Source organism: Zymoseptoria tritici, chromosome 14, assembly GCF_000219625.1.
Source record: "Zymoseptoria tritici IPO323 chromosome 14, whole genome shotgun sequence".
NCBI lineage: Eukaryota > Fungi > Ascomycota > Dothideomycetes > Mycosphaerellales > Mycosphaerellaceae > Zymoseptoria > Zymoseptoria tritici.
Genome location: NC_018205.1, coordinates 119,902 through 133,671, shown reverse-complemented (window position 1 = coordinate 133,671; position 13,770 = coordinate 119,902). Strand labels below are relative to the sequence as shown.

Here is a 13,770-nt window from a genome sequence, read left to right as displayed (position 1 = left end):
ACAAACAAACAATATTACTTACTTAAGAGTAGCGTAAGAGGGTCGAGTCGTTCGTATAGGCTATAGACCCTAGCTACTTCGAGTATCTACGTAACGGTAAGATATATAAGGATGCCGAACACTACTACTTACGCCTCTAAGACTATGCCTTTATAATAGGCTTCGTAGTCGTCTATACCTTAAGTATAGCGTAACGTAAGCTATATTACTATATCTACTACGGCGACGCTATACGTAATAATAGGGAGTTTAAGGAAGCTATAAACGATAGCGACGACGAATACCGCTACCTACGAGCTCGCGCTACGAAGTATATTCGCGCTCGCTATTATAAGTAGTCTTATCGGTTATCCTTTAAGCATATAAGGTAAGACGCGGAAGTTAAGAGGTAGATTCTTACTATCTACTACCTTAGCTATTACTATAAAGTCGCCCCCTTACTAATAGTCTATATAGTATACTAAGGGCGATTGCCTAGCTACTACGAGGGCCTCGTATTAGCCGCTTAACTACGACTTACCGGCGAGTCCTATAAGACCGCTTATCGCTAGCTCTCTACGAAGGATCTATAGCTTAATTATAAGAAGTATTACAACCTTACGAACAGAGTTACGAAGTAGGGCAGCAGCGATTTAGAGACGGTTATTAACACCCTACTTAGTATACTAGTCGAGCTAGGCTTCTACTATAAAGCCCGCTAGTTATATAAACATAAGCTATAGACTAGTATAGCGTTAAGGGCGTTACTCGAGCAAGTAGTATATTAGATACTAAGGTAAGAGGTATTCGTAAGGCGCTTCTTACTAGACTTCTCTATATAAGTAGACGCTACCTTTAATATAGAGCGTAGTAATCTGCTCCTTAGTATAATAACTAGCGTTGCTAATACTAGAAGGGGGTTTCCTATAGTATATAGTTTAATAAAGAGCGAAAGCGCCGAGAGCTAGCACTTTATGCTTACTATTGTTGCTAACAACTACCTTAAGGGTGTACGAATGCTAAAGGTTATTATCTCTAACTACGGTAAGGGGCTAACCGCCGCTATTCCGGATATACTATTTAGTATAGTAATCTAGCAATATTACTAATAGTACGCCGCCGCTAATATTACCGAGCGCATTAACCTTAGTACTAAACGTAGAGCTACCGCCGTAGCGGTAGCTACGAAGGCTCGACTCTAAGTAATAGTAACTATAGCTATAGACTTACAACTAGGCTACGCCGGCCTAGCTAATACTACCGAATCCTCTACTTAAGCCGCAGAAGTGCTAGAAGCAGCAGAAACAGCACTACTACTAGCCCGTGCGCGTAAGCCTAGCTATATAAGAGAGGAGAAGGAGACCCTTACTAGGCTCGTCTAGCTATAGCTAAAGTTAGAGACTATAGAAGGTGCTAACGAGATCGTAGAGCAGATGCTCGTACTATTTACGATCGACGACAAGATCTACTTCTAGACTATATCGTTAGACGTAAAGGAGCGGCTATTAACGTACTATATTAAGCATCTACTAAACCTCGGTACTAGCTTAACGTAGCGTATAGAGGTTAGCAATCGTAGTATAAAGGGCTATACGAATCTAACGTTTAACCTAAAGTAGTACGTTAAGGGCATTACTATCTATATTAATAAGGTGTTTAACGAGCTAGAGCTACTAGAATTTAATACGCTCGCCGGTACACCCCTTTAAGCTATTGCCGCTAATAACTAAGGCTACTTCGTAGAGCTTATAGGGGAGGTAACGGTATAGCTAGTAGAGCAACTCCTTAAGAGCTAGTATACCGCCCTTAAGATTAAGCGCAATGTCGACTATATAAACCTTAGCCGTAGCGAGGATAATAAGGTGCTATATCCGATCCGTAATTACTATACGGACTATAGTAAAGTCGAGTAGTTTAGTACCCCTTATAGTTATATATTACTAAAGGCTACTATTAAGAGGATTACTATTCCTACTAGTATCTACTATTTACGCTAGTTTGCTCGTAATAGAGCTCTCGGCCGCATTAAATAGAAGCCGGAGTAGCTCCCTATATATAATATAGAGTTTAAGAGTCTATAGCTACTAGAGCGTATTAATGCCGTAGACCGAGTTAAAGTAGCGTTTATACGTATACTAGCCTTTACCGAGGGTGCGTATAAATTAGACGGCTCTTACTTTATAGACGATGTCGAGGCGTTTATAGTAAGTCGATTACCTACTACTTAGTTTAGAGCGAACGTTACTAGCCTACCGTAAGCTCGTCTATTCGAGGCTCTAAGGAATAAATATAACGTCCGTAAGGCTCGTAAGGGTAACAATAACGCTAGTAGCCGGCTTTAAACGAGCGCCGAGATAACGGCGACTACTACTTAATAAGTAGAGCGAACGGCGGCTTAAACGTAGGAAGTAATACTAGCCGTAGAGTAGAGGGCAAGGGAGCCTAAAGCGTTAGTAGCGGTAGTAATAGTAACGGCAACGGTAACAATAAGGGGTAGAAGGGCTCGTAGAGCGAGAGCCGGTAGAAGGGCTAGTAGAAGGGCTAGTAGAGCGAGGGGTAGAGGGTAGGGTAGCATTAGTATAGCGCCGGTAGGCGGTAAGGGCGTAGCTACTACTAATCTTAGTAAGGAATCTACACCGGCTCCTATTAAGACTACCCCTATATCGTCGACCCCCCTAGTAACTAGTAGAGGTAGACTAATCCGTCGCCCTCGGAAGACGGTATATATCTTAAGCGTAGCTACTAGTACGAGGCTATAGATCTATTACTCGCGTAAACGACTCGTACGGAAGCTAGAAACGCTAAATCCGGGGTTAAACGCTCGGCTAATTAGAGCGCTAAGAACTCCTTTAACTTTCTCGTCGTTCTCGTCGAAGGGGCGGCGGTACTACTACCGGTATAGTAAGGGTAAGGAGCTAGTACCCGCCCCTTAAGGAGGCGGGTTATTATAGTATTATTGTTATTAGAGTATAGTAGTAGTAGTAGTAATAATATATATATAGCTAGGAGCCCTACCGTCTACCGTAGACCTATAATTAAGCGATTCTACTCCTTATCGTTGTTCTCGTCGTCGGCGGCACTACTACTAGTATAGTAAGGGTAAGGAGCCGGCCCCCGCCCCTTAAGGAGGCGGGTTGTCGTAGTATTATTATTGTTAGAGGGTTTTTAGTAGTAGTATAGCTATATATAGTATTACTATTTCGTTCCTTTTAATTATATAGCTATACCTCTTAGTTAAGTAGTAGCAAAGGCTACTTCTCTATTTACTAGCCCTTATAGTAACGTTTAGTTCGAGAGCTAGTAGCTATCGCCTAAGGGGTAGGGGACTCTTCCGCTCCGGCGACGAATTTTTTACTCCTACCTAGTTAGGAAGTTATAGAAAAGTTCCCGATCGGGCTTAGCGTAAAGCCCGGAAGTAGAGCTATATTAACACTTTATCTTTTGCTTTATTTATTAGTAGTAGAAAGGGTAGATTAGTAAAGGGGCTCGAGTGTTCGTTTCTCCTTCTATTAACTACCTCCTTTAGCGTCCTTAGTTCGAGGCGATCCGGAGAGCCCTTTTACTAAGGCCACTAGCGTTAGTAAGACTTTATCTTTTTAGTGTTGCTTTTTGGTCGGAAAACTTCCTTTTTTGGCTTAGCGTGAAATTTCGCTTAGTCACCCAGTATCCGAGTGTTCTTTCCGACTGTACTCCCCCGAGACATCTGGGGACCGCAGCCGTCGCCTTGGCGTCCTGGGGAGGGCGTCGTCGGTAACGTTGGGCTCGAGAGCGGCGTAGATGATACTCAGCATTGCCTATGCGGACCGTCAGTGTCATATCGAAGGGCCGCATCGGATGCTGTATCGGATGATGGAGTTTCATACCGTTCTCGGAGAAGGAGCTATTGTCGTCTCGTGGCATGATGTCTGCTCATCCTCCTGCCTTCCAGACTCCGCCGATGGATGCATGGTACCGAATGAGGCGCGAGCTGTGTTGTGTCGGTTGTTGCGAGGATCGGGCTCGTATTCTTGGGGCTCATGAGTTGTTGGCGACCCGGTGGATTGGCGACTGTTCCGGCCGGTCGCTGGCGTGGGTGGACCATTCCATCGTCGTCAGACTCGTCGCGTGCACCAGTACCTTTTCTTCCCGTCGTGATGTCCTCAATACCTCTGCTTCTACGCTTCACCCTTGCATTTGCTGCCCGGATCATTGTAAACTTGTGGTGGGACACTCGAGCTGAACAGCTCATCCAGCTGTTGCTTCCTGGCTGGGGACGGATAGCTGACGTTGTGTGCGACGAGGATAGACCCCCAGACGCGGTATGATCACCGATAATGGGTCGATATCCGGGTCGAGATATTCCCGGTCGTCCATGATGTCGGTGGAGAGTTTGGCGCAGCGGGTGGCCAAGTGTTCGTGGTGATGACGAGCGATCCGGTACCTATGGTGACCTTGATGTCCTCACCATTCGCCATTCGCCTTCCGTCTCGTGGCAAGGTCGTTCCCTCGATACCTCTGCTTGTGCGCTTAAGTTCCACCCTTGCGTTCGCTGCCCGGATCTTTCTTGCGCACTTGCGAGAGGACGCTTGAGAACGGCTGGTAGGATGTGATGGGCGAGAACGAAGCGATGGCTGTTGGTTGGGAGGTTGGCTGAACTTGAGGGGTTTGGGGGGGAAGAAGGCGAGTATTCCATCCCAGGCACCGATGATGTATAGCCGAAGCAGTGGAGGTGTTCGAACATGGCAGCGATTGCAATGGTGGAGATTATCAAGAAGGTCAAAGTCGTGCAGGAGGCGGAGTCTAACTTCAAAGGTGCGATCGCTAATCGTAGCAGGAAAGAACAAAGAGGACACATTCATCTAGAAGGTAGCAACGGGTGTTCAGGCTCGTCGACCAAATGAAGTCTCCATCCAACATCTATCAAATTCAGTCCTATCAGTACAAATTCACTATATGCCAGTCCTTGCCAAGGTCTGCCTTGCACAAATGATCTACCTCGCAATCGGAAACTACCCCAGCACGGCGAAACCCTCCAGAAGAATCAGAGAGGAAGATATCCTGGCACAAATGGAAACCACACCGCGGCCCAGCACGGCGAGAATTGCCCTCTCCACCGACTGCCCTCCTCACCGACTGCCCTCCTCACCGACTGCTCTAGAAACCGATGATCTCATCCGGGTAGCGATGGTTGGGACCGTGCTCGTGGTTGTTGGTGGGCGCCTTGAAAAAGACAGAGTGGAGGCATGCGATGTGGACGTTGCTGTCGTCCCGAATGCCGTTGGCGCGGAGCACCACTCTCTTGCGGCGCTCGTCGGCCATGACGTCGCGCATGGCCTTGGTCGGCTGCGACAGCAACATCGTCTCGCCATTATGCTCCATCCACGTAATGCTCTTGAAGAACGCTTGACGAGCGGCATACAACTCCGGCGAGATGGACAGCGGCAGTCTCTTGAAGAGCACCAGCGTACTGTCAGGGGTTCTCTTGAAGAGGGTCGAGGCGGAAGAGGAGTGGAGTTGCTGGACCCTCATCGCGTGGCCAAGGGAGGACTCAAAGGTGTATCCACGGCGTGCATACTTCAGCATAGCGGCTTGGGCGCTCTTCTGGTGCTGGGTGTTGTTCGACCAGTACAGCGCACGGCGACCCAGACCCGAATAGAAATGGGCAGCGCCGACTCCAGTAATCGCCACCTGGACGCAGGTTGCATAGAACGAGAAGATGTTGCTGAGAGCCGACTTGCCCGCGGCGAAGATGAGCTGAGTCTTGATCTCCGTGCCGCCGAAGGTCGTGTGACCGGTAATGATCTGCATCGACGGGGTGTGGCCGTAGTCTGAAGATCCCTCGGTCTTGACTAGGTGCACCCGAACACCGCTGTCTAGCACACAAAGTGTGCCAAACTCATCCCCGTCGTCGAGGTGGGTGAGCAATTGCTCGAGGACGTCGACCGCAACGTGAGGGCACTGCGGAAGAGCGATGATCCGGCGAAGCTGTTCTTTGTCCGTGTAGCGGTAGTCGACCATCGGAGGAAAGGTAATCATGTTCGCGATGTCGAGCGCTGGCTGGTAGGGGGGGTCGAAGACAACGCCGGCAGCCTCAAGGACTCTTATAGCTTCACCAACACAGCGTGCAGAGGGATCGGTGTAGAAGTCCAAGTCGGAGCCTAGCTCGCAAGAGCCCGGAAAGAAGACCTCGAGGGCACGGGAGCCCGAAAGAATAAGGCCTGCCTTGGCCATACCGGCGAGGAGAGACGCGGAATCGGGGAAAAATCGCCCAAGATACCGCTGGATGGTGAGCTGGGACACGGGAGCGACTTGGTCTGGCGGGTGGACCGGGTTGTCGGCGTTGTTCTGGTTGGGTCCGCAGAACGAGAACGAGGAGCCTCCGGAATCCGCGCCAGCATAGGTGCTGGGGTTGGTTCCGTTGTCGCAATGGACGTTGTCGTCGGGGTTGGTGACTAGCTTGGTCGATGGAAATCCGAAGGAGCTCGACATGGTAAGTGACTAGCTTAATAGAAGTCCAAAGGGTTCAGGCGAGAGGCAAAAGGTCGTGGGAGGTAATGCGAACGTGCAGGGAGTGATTGAAGCGGCGCAGGAGGAGCGAGGAATCTGAGAAGGTATGATAGACAGGGTTGGGGCTTGTCAAGGCAAATTGATGGACGACAGCTGTGGAATATGGCGTAGAGGGGGAGTGGTGGATCCAAATGTTCTGCCGTGGAGTTCTGTGGAATGAAAGGTTAGCGGCGAGCACGATTGAAGGTTTGAAGGAGGAGGCTAACCGATGAAACTGGTAGGTAGCTCGGAGGACCTCCGGAGGGAAAGAGCGGAAACCGTAGTAGCACTGGTGGAGGATTTCGTGGAGAGTGTGCAGAACTGTAGTCCTACGAATGGAGGCAGGTCAGAGCAAAGTACGAGGAAGAGAGGATTTCGAGGAAGTGGAATACCAATGACGGCAACGATGTCGGTATTGCTGTAGACGCACTGACGCTCGAATGGCTTCGTCCGGCTGGAGCAGGAAAATGCTGGGAGGATGCGAGAACGGAGTAGTGAGTTGATAGGTTGACGGGATGCTGGGATGATGGGATGATGGGATGATGGGATGATGGGATGATGGGATGATGGGATGATGGGATGATGGAAGCGGATGATGGGAATTGCTGAGGGTTTATATTCCAGTCCACTGGCTGAAACCAATCATTCCTGCCAATATCCACATGTGGTAGACCGACAACGAGATTGCAAGCGGCAGAATGTGGTGGCGACACCGATGAACCGGACCGACACCTGTCGAGAATGCACCGTCTCCCACGTTAGCAAATGTGGACAGTCAACCAAGGTCGGGAAATTGAAAAGGGCAAGCCTTCGGTGGTGGTCTCCGCTCTCGTGTTTAAGCCTCGATCAGAGAACAATGCGGCGGTAATGAGCGGCCGAAGGATCTGAAACGAGTCGTGCTGCAATTCGTCCATGCACCGTCTACCCTTCGGCGGATAAGGACGATCGATCCACACGGAGAGCTTAAAGGGGGGGCACTGTTTTGTCACGGTCGGAGGGTCGATCAGCAAACAATGCAGCGGTAAACGGTGGGGTGCCTACCTGCAACAAATGCTGTCTCGAATTTTACCGCTTGCCTGACCAGATTGTGCGCGATGAAAGGTGCAAAGACCGCGGTGGTATGTCACGGTGGGCGAGGATGGAGGCGGAGAGCGAGGTATAGACAGACCATGGTAGCTCGTCCAGTAGATGCTGCCAGTAACATACCAACATCGTGCGTGACCTGCACTGAATCCCGATTTCCACTCTGTGCATCTTTCCCCATGCCGAACGAGCAGCAGCAAACATCCTTCTCCGACATTGGCTCAGCAGATCTTGCTGGCGCCGATACCATCCGCCAGGGCTCGCTGCGCGCGAACTGCGCTCCTGTCGAGCCTCATGCGATTGGCGCGAGGTCTAGCTGTCCAGTGAGGTGGTTGAAGGCTTGAACATCGACAGACGTTTGCAGCCACTCCCGAAGAAATTGGGGGATGAGCGAGAGCAGCGAGTGCCACATGCGAGTGCCGTTGCGATAACGCTATGCATCAAAGAGCTGCATCGCGACGAGATGACCGAAAACCATCAAGAGCCTCAAGCTGATCTGCGTGTCGCCTTGAAACGTGCGGGGTTTGGATGTCGGCGATGAAGGCACGGTGAAGAGTAAGTCGCTTTTGAGTGTGCACGATCACGGCGGCGGCATGGCATCGTCGTCCGTGGTGGATCCGAGTCGATGTTGTGTAGTGCGTGCAGGACAAGGAAAGGTGTTGTGAGGTTGATGGATTCCAGCCTGGGAGATTGATCCGGTACCTTTGCGGGAAATGCTTGGCTAGGGTTCGCCATGCGAGTCAAGTGCTGAGGATGGTGGCCATGTGATCGTGCAGGTGGATCCGTTATGCCACGCAGTGAATGCGCTGATGCAGACATTTGCATGAGACTTGATCAAGGTCACTCATAGCAACGAATGGTGTGAGGCAATCACATCGTCGTTCTCTCACAGTGGAATACGAGTGGCAAGCCCTCCCTCCTCCTGCTCCATCCCGCCGTCCATCCCACCGTCAATTCCACCGTCAATCTCACCTTACTATACCGTCCGCCTGCACGCGATTTCAAGACACCCTCCTCGGTCTGTGCGACGACCTGGCTTGATCATCCCTTGGTCCATCTCCGCTCCGCTCCGCTCCTGGCAAGAGCTGCAACAGCAACGGCGACTCGAGCTCCCGAACCGTAGAGTTCGTTTGGCAAGCAGACTCAGATGCCGCAGCGGCCGATGCACAGAGACCTTCACCGAAGGCTGGTGATGAGGTGGTTTCCAGCACCCTCGAGGGCATGTGGATCGAAGGTAAAGACGAAGCAGCTGCCAGGAGAGACTTGTCCAGGTCGTGGGTGTAACCCGCCGAGCCGCCATCTAGGTGCATTCCAAAGATTCGTAGATGGGTGAAGTGCGAGGCATGTGTGATTCAGCTCGGGTGCACTGCCGGTAGTGTGTTGGTGTACTCGTCCAATGGACGGCTCCAGTTTCCTCTGACCGGACTTCGTCCTCACATCCCTTGCGTCGCACCAGTCGGCCGGGCATAGATGCGATGCGAGACAAGTTCCTTCGCCGTCAGCTCCTGCGATGTGTCCTCCTTTTGCTGCAAAGAATCTTCCACCCGCTCCGTAAGAGACTCACGATTCTGCCAGCGCGGACCAGCTGAGAAGTTCGTCGTCAATTCGTGGGAGTGTGGCTTCATAGCGATGGTTTTTCGATTGCGGAGACTTGGGACGCTGGCGGAGGAGCAGTTGGTATCGAGATGGCGAGTGGATGGAGCAGTGGCAGGTGTCCAAAAGATTGGAGAGGAAGGTCGTCTTCGATGGGCATGATCGCGCTATGCTGAGGTAGTAGCTTCTCGACTGTGGTCCGGCGGAATGATGACTGACAGAATGATCGGATCGCGGGCAACATGGACTGGAATCGGACAGCGAAGTTGAAGCTCGGCTTAAGCCGGACTTGCCCGCGTTTTTGGGGGCGCTTCGTCGGCTTTGCCAAAATCAGGGAGAAAAACTCCCCGATTTTGGCAAAGCCGAAGTCCTACCGCCATTTGACAACGAAACTTCCGAGGCCCTGACAGACAACTTCACCTGACAGACAACTTCACCATCTCGGACATTTCAGCCCACCAAACTTGTTCAGCGGTCGACATGCATTTCTCACGCTCGGCGCGCTCCAAGAATGGTCCACGCTCGAACAGCGGTACAGCAACATGACAAGTGACTTCGCCATCACCTCCGATGGCCGAACATGCTCGAGGCAATGTGCCCGAGAGATCCCAAGGTGAGCATCACAACCGATCAGGCGTGAGTACTTATGCTGATACCCTGTGCAGGAAGCGACGGAAATGACGCTCGAGCCGTCCGAGTACCACGAGGATGTCATCATCGCCTTGGTCGAATACACGTACAACTTCGACCACGAGAGCAATGACTACGAGTCTGCATCCTCATCCACGCCCGCAATCCACGTCCACCTCGCGGTACTCGCCGAAAAGTACAACATCCCGCTGCAGAATCTCGCAGTCACGAAAGTCAAGGCAGCATCGACCGACAAACACAACATTCCACTGGTTCACAATCCTGCAGCCACTGAAGTGCGGTGATGAAGAGAAAGAATAAAAACGCTCGACTGGTCCGAAGAACAGGAGAATTGCATCGCGATCCTGGTGGTACATTTGGAGAATTTGGAGAATTTGGAGAACTTCTGGCGCGATAAATTGGTACGAGTCTCATCTTTCTGCAAAGTCACTCCTGTTGTCGCGCTGCTTTACTCGACATGATGGCCTCTCGAAGCTCTCGATTACATCCGATCTGATTTCTGGTGCAGTGCGAAACTTCTTTCATCCCGTGAACGCCTCCTCCGGTGATCCTTTCACTCGATCCGTTGGTATATTTGGGGTTCACAATTCTCAACTATCGTCACGTTCCATTTATCGCCGAAACAGGTGTTGTTGCCGCAATGTTTATCCATCGTGCGAAGTCGACCAAGCCGCTTGATCGCAGCAGCAGCCAATTACTCTATGAAAAAGGTTGGACTTGAGAGGCAGGCTTGCAATCCGTTGAAGGATATGTCAGATACGAGGATTATCTCGAAAGCGAATGCTGGACGTCAAGTTCAACACTGGCCCAGGACTTTGCTCGATGACAATCTCAAGCCTTTGTCGTCGACCTCGTGCTTCTCGAGATTTTCTACTAAAGCCGACTGCAATACAATTCGAGCAGCGTCAATCGTTGCTGACCACGGTACATCACAAGGCCGAAGTATCTCAAATGTACTATCGAGGCACGGTTCGCCAGCGCATTTCTTGGACATCAAATCACAACTTCCATATTCGGATTCTTGTCTGCCCTTGTCTGCTCCTTTCTGCTCCGGACAGGAATCCGCGGTAACAAGCACGCATCCAGCTGCTCAGAGATACCACCGCCCAGCGTGATGCAGGATGGCGGTAAAGTTGAGCAATGGCATGGTTCTTGTTCTAGTCGTGGAGAGACATCTTCCTCAACGACTACAAGGATCCAGTCCGTCGTCAGTCTTCACCCCCGGACAAGAGACTCCCTTCCGTCGTTTCCTTTTTCGTCCACAAGCAATGCTCACTTATTGCATACCACACCGCATGTCGCCGCCGATGAGAAGAGGTGTCGACCTCAACGTCGGAGTCGCCGTTTCTTATACGCTGTCTTTTTGTGTTCATCCCAGAGGGCACCTTTGAGCTTCCGGTGCCATACGACGGCATGGACCCGGCTGACAATGGGGTATTACAAGTCGTCTTCCCAGCGAGTTCTTGAAAGGCACCTCCCAACGGCACCGCTGAGCTTCCGGTGCCATACGACCGCGTCGGTGCGACTAAGGAACGCGAAAAGTCCACGGGCGACTTGTTTCAACGCGTGACTTACCTCACCTCCCTGCAATAAGCCGTCGCGGTATCTACTTCGCGGTCATTGAGTGGACAGCACACATCATCCTCAATAACGCCCACGCGCAACGAGACGCCGACGAGACATCGCTCCCGGTGCCTCACGAAGCAGGGTGGTGGCCGTGTCCGGTGCGCCACATCTCTCGGCGCAAGGTCAGGGTTGCATGGTTGCGACCATTCTCACAATTATGGCTACACTTTGAGAACGAGGAGACTGCGAGCGTCCTTCACCTGGAAGGACAACTCCAAGGCTTCACGTCTTTCAGGCGGCAGGCGGCCAATGAAAGTTCTTGCTGTCTTGGCAAATCCGGCTCGCTTTTTTTTTTTTTTTGAAAATGGGTTTCGGACCGCGTAGTATATTTCGAGAACCAGCTCCCTTGCAACACATCTCAGATCATCAGCAACCATGGAGCAACCCAAGCCCTCGACCGCGCTGTTTGATGTCTTCTTAAGACTCCGCCCTTCCGCTGCCATCGACAAGGAGCGATTTCTGGACGTCGAGCCGGGTGGCCTCTCAGCCCCAACCCACATCACGATCAAGTCTCCGACGGGCGATACAAGAAAGAGAGCAGTTGAGAGATTCGCATTTACGAGAGTGTTCGAGGAGAATGCTGGACAGCGGAGTGTTCGAGGAGAATGCTGGACAGCGCGAACTATTCGAGAACACGGGAGCCGTGGATCTCATTCGAGGCGTGTTGGGAGCACCTGGCAGAGAAGGTCGTGATGGATTGAGGATCGTCAATGCCAAGGCATCCAGCAAAGGGGCACGCGAATGTCGAGCGTCAGGGTTGCGGGGCAAGATCGATGGAGGAAAGAGCAACGTCGTCTGGTGTCCCTCAACGTGCTTTTGATCAATGGAACGTCCGGCCTCAACAGTTTCACTCTCTGGACCCGTTAAAGACCGGGCACACATCATCTTCACTCATGGGATCGTCCCTCTGCACCTTCACTGATGCGAAGCACCCTCAATACGACCGCGCCATCGAGCACGGCACGGACGTCATGAAGCGCTCATACTGACTCTCACCACTGCACGATGCGTGAAACAACATGTCTTGCAACGCCCACGTCCGAACTCGGCCCTGCGACTAACGCTGGCGTCGAAGCGGTAGCAGTAGGTTCAAGTTTGCCTTCAACCTTGGAGACGGCCAAGAAGGCGGTGTCCGATCAAATGACAACACCACCAAGATGTGTCGCATGATGTCGCAGTCATTTCCTTGACCAGATGATGTCTTTGCACGATTTTGCCTCGACAAAGTTAGTCTCTGCAGCACCATCAACGTCGCAGCATTGATAGAGTATTGGTACGGGAATGGAGTACCATGGAAGCTGTTCCGATCACGTTCTTCAAAACCATCAAGCTTCTTTTGACCTCTGGACAAAGCAACCGGCTGATCTCTCTTCTGTCGCTCACGACTCCTCTCTGTTCCTCCCTCCTCCGATGCCTGATCGAATCCCAAGACCATTCCCTTTCGAAATTTCGCACGAAAGAGTCAGGCTAAATTCTTCGAGCGTTCCTACGTTGCCAACTTGGCATTCCAGCTTCATCACTCCAACATCGACAGCAAGATCGAGATCGAGATCATGGCCGGTTCAGAAACGGTTCTCTGACGATGACCTGGAGGATCTTGTCCAAATGATGGCCGACTTCACCACCTGTGGAATACAACTGTTCTTAGGAACGCGAACCGTTGTCTCACAAGCTGCATACATGCAGACTCTTGCTGAAGCATCACCTGCCGGACCTCCCAAGAATGCAGTGTTTTCTGCATCTTGCAGAGCAAAGAGTATCTCCACGGGAGCGCGGTCTTGAGCTTCTCGATGGCGCAGAAAAATGCCTTGCGGTGGTACAGTTACCTGCTCAATCTCCGGGACCTTTCACCCTCAACACACTCATGAACAATGACTCACTGATTAGTGACATTGCACAGCTACGCCGGTGTGTCTCATGCCGTGTACAGCACGTCACAATGATGTCCAGGAACATGCACACAGCATGTGGAATATCACAAGCTCCCAACTTCCGCGCGAGGACGCGGATGACACAAGTACCGAGAATTTCGCGGTCCTCTCGAACGAGAACCTGGAGTTGGCACTCGCAACAGAAACCCCGAACCCACTCTGGACTTCGAACAGTGCAGAGTACAGCCTGAATGGACGCGCGGATGCGATTCATCAATGAACGATAGGCTCGCACCGATAAGGAGCCTGTGCTCACCGAATGAGCAGCACCGGGACATTGCATGTCACCTGGACGATGAATTGGAACACATCGACGAGCTGCAGGCGCGACAAGAAGAAGCAAAGCATCCAAGCTTCTTGGAAAAGGTTCGCCGATCAGGAG

The 13,770-nt window shown here is 51.4% G+C and overlaps 3 protein-coding genes across 3 annotated transcripts; 2 read left to right on the top strand and 1 right to left on the bottom strand.

The window, feature by feature from the left end:
- Positions 1-5,112: 5,112 nt before the first annotated feature.
- MYCGRDRAFT_111731 (uncharacterized protein) lies at positions 5,113-6,447 on the bottom strand (the record flags this gene model as incomplete). Its single annotated transcript, XM_003847352.1, has 1 exon — positions 5,113-6,447. One exon carries the CDS (start codon positions 6,445-6,447, stop codon positions 5,113-5,115), a length of 1,335 nt encoding a protein of 444 aa, XP_003847400.1.
- Positions 6,448-9,635: 3,188 nt separating this feature from the next.
- On the top strand, positions 9,636-10,251 carry MYCGRDRAFT_101925 (uncharacterized protein; the record flags this gene model as incomplete). Its single annotated transcript, XM_003847454.1, has 2 exons — positions 9,636-9,793; positions 9,846-10,251. The coding sequence occupies 2 exons, from the start codon at positions 9,761-9,763 to the stop codon at positions 10,113-10,115; spliced, it is 303 nt and encodes a 100-aa protein (XP_003847502.1).
- Positions 10,252-11,832: 1,581 nt separating this feature from the next.
- On the top strand, positions 11,833-12,150 carry MYCGRDRAFT_97543 (uncharacterized protein; the record flags this gene model as incomplete). The annotated part of the gene is made up of 1 exon (XM_003847455.1): positions 11,833-12,150. The coding sequence occupies one exon, from the start codon at positions 11,833-11,835 to the stop codon at positions 12,148-12,150; it is 318 nt and encodes a 105-aa protein (XP_003847503.1).
- Positions 12,151-13,770: the final 1,620 nt, after the last annotated feature.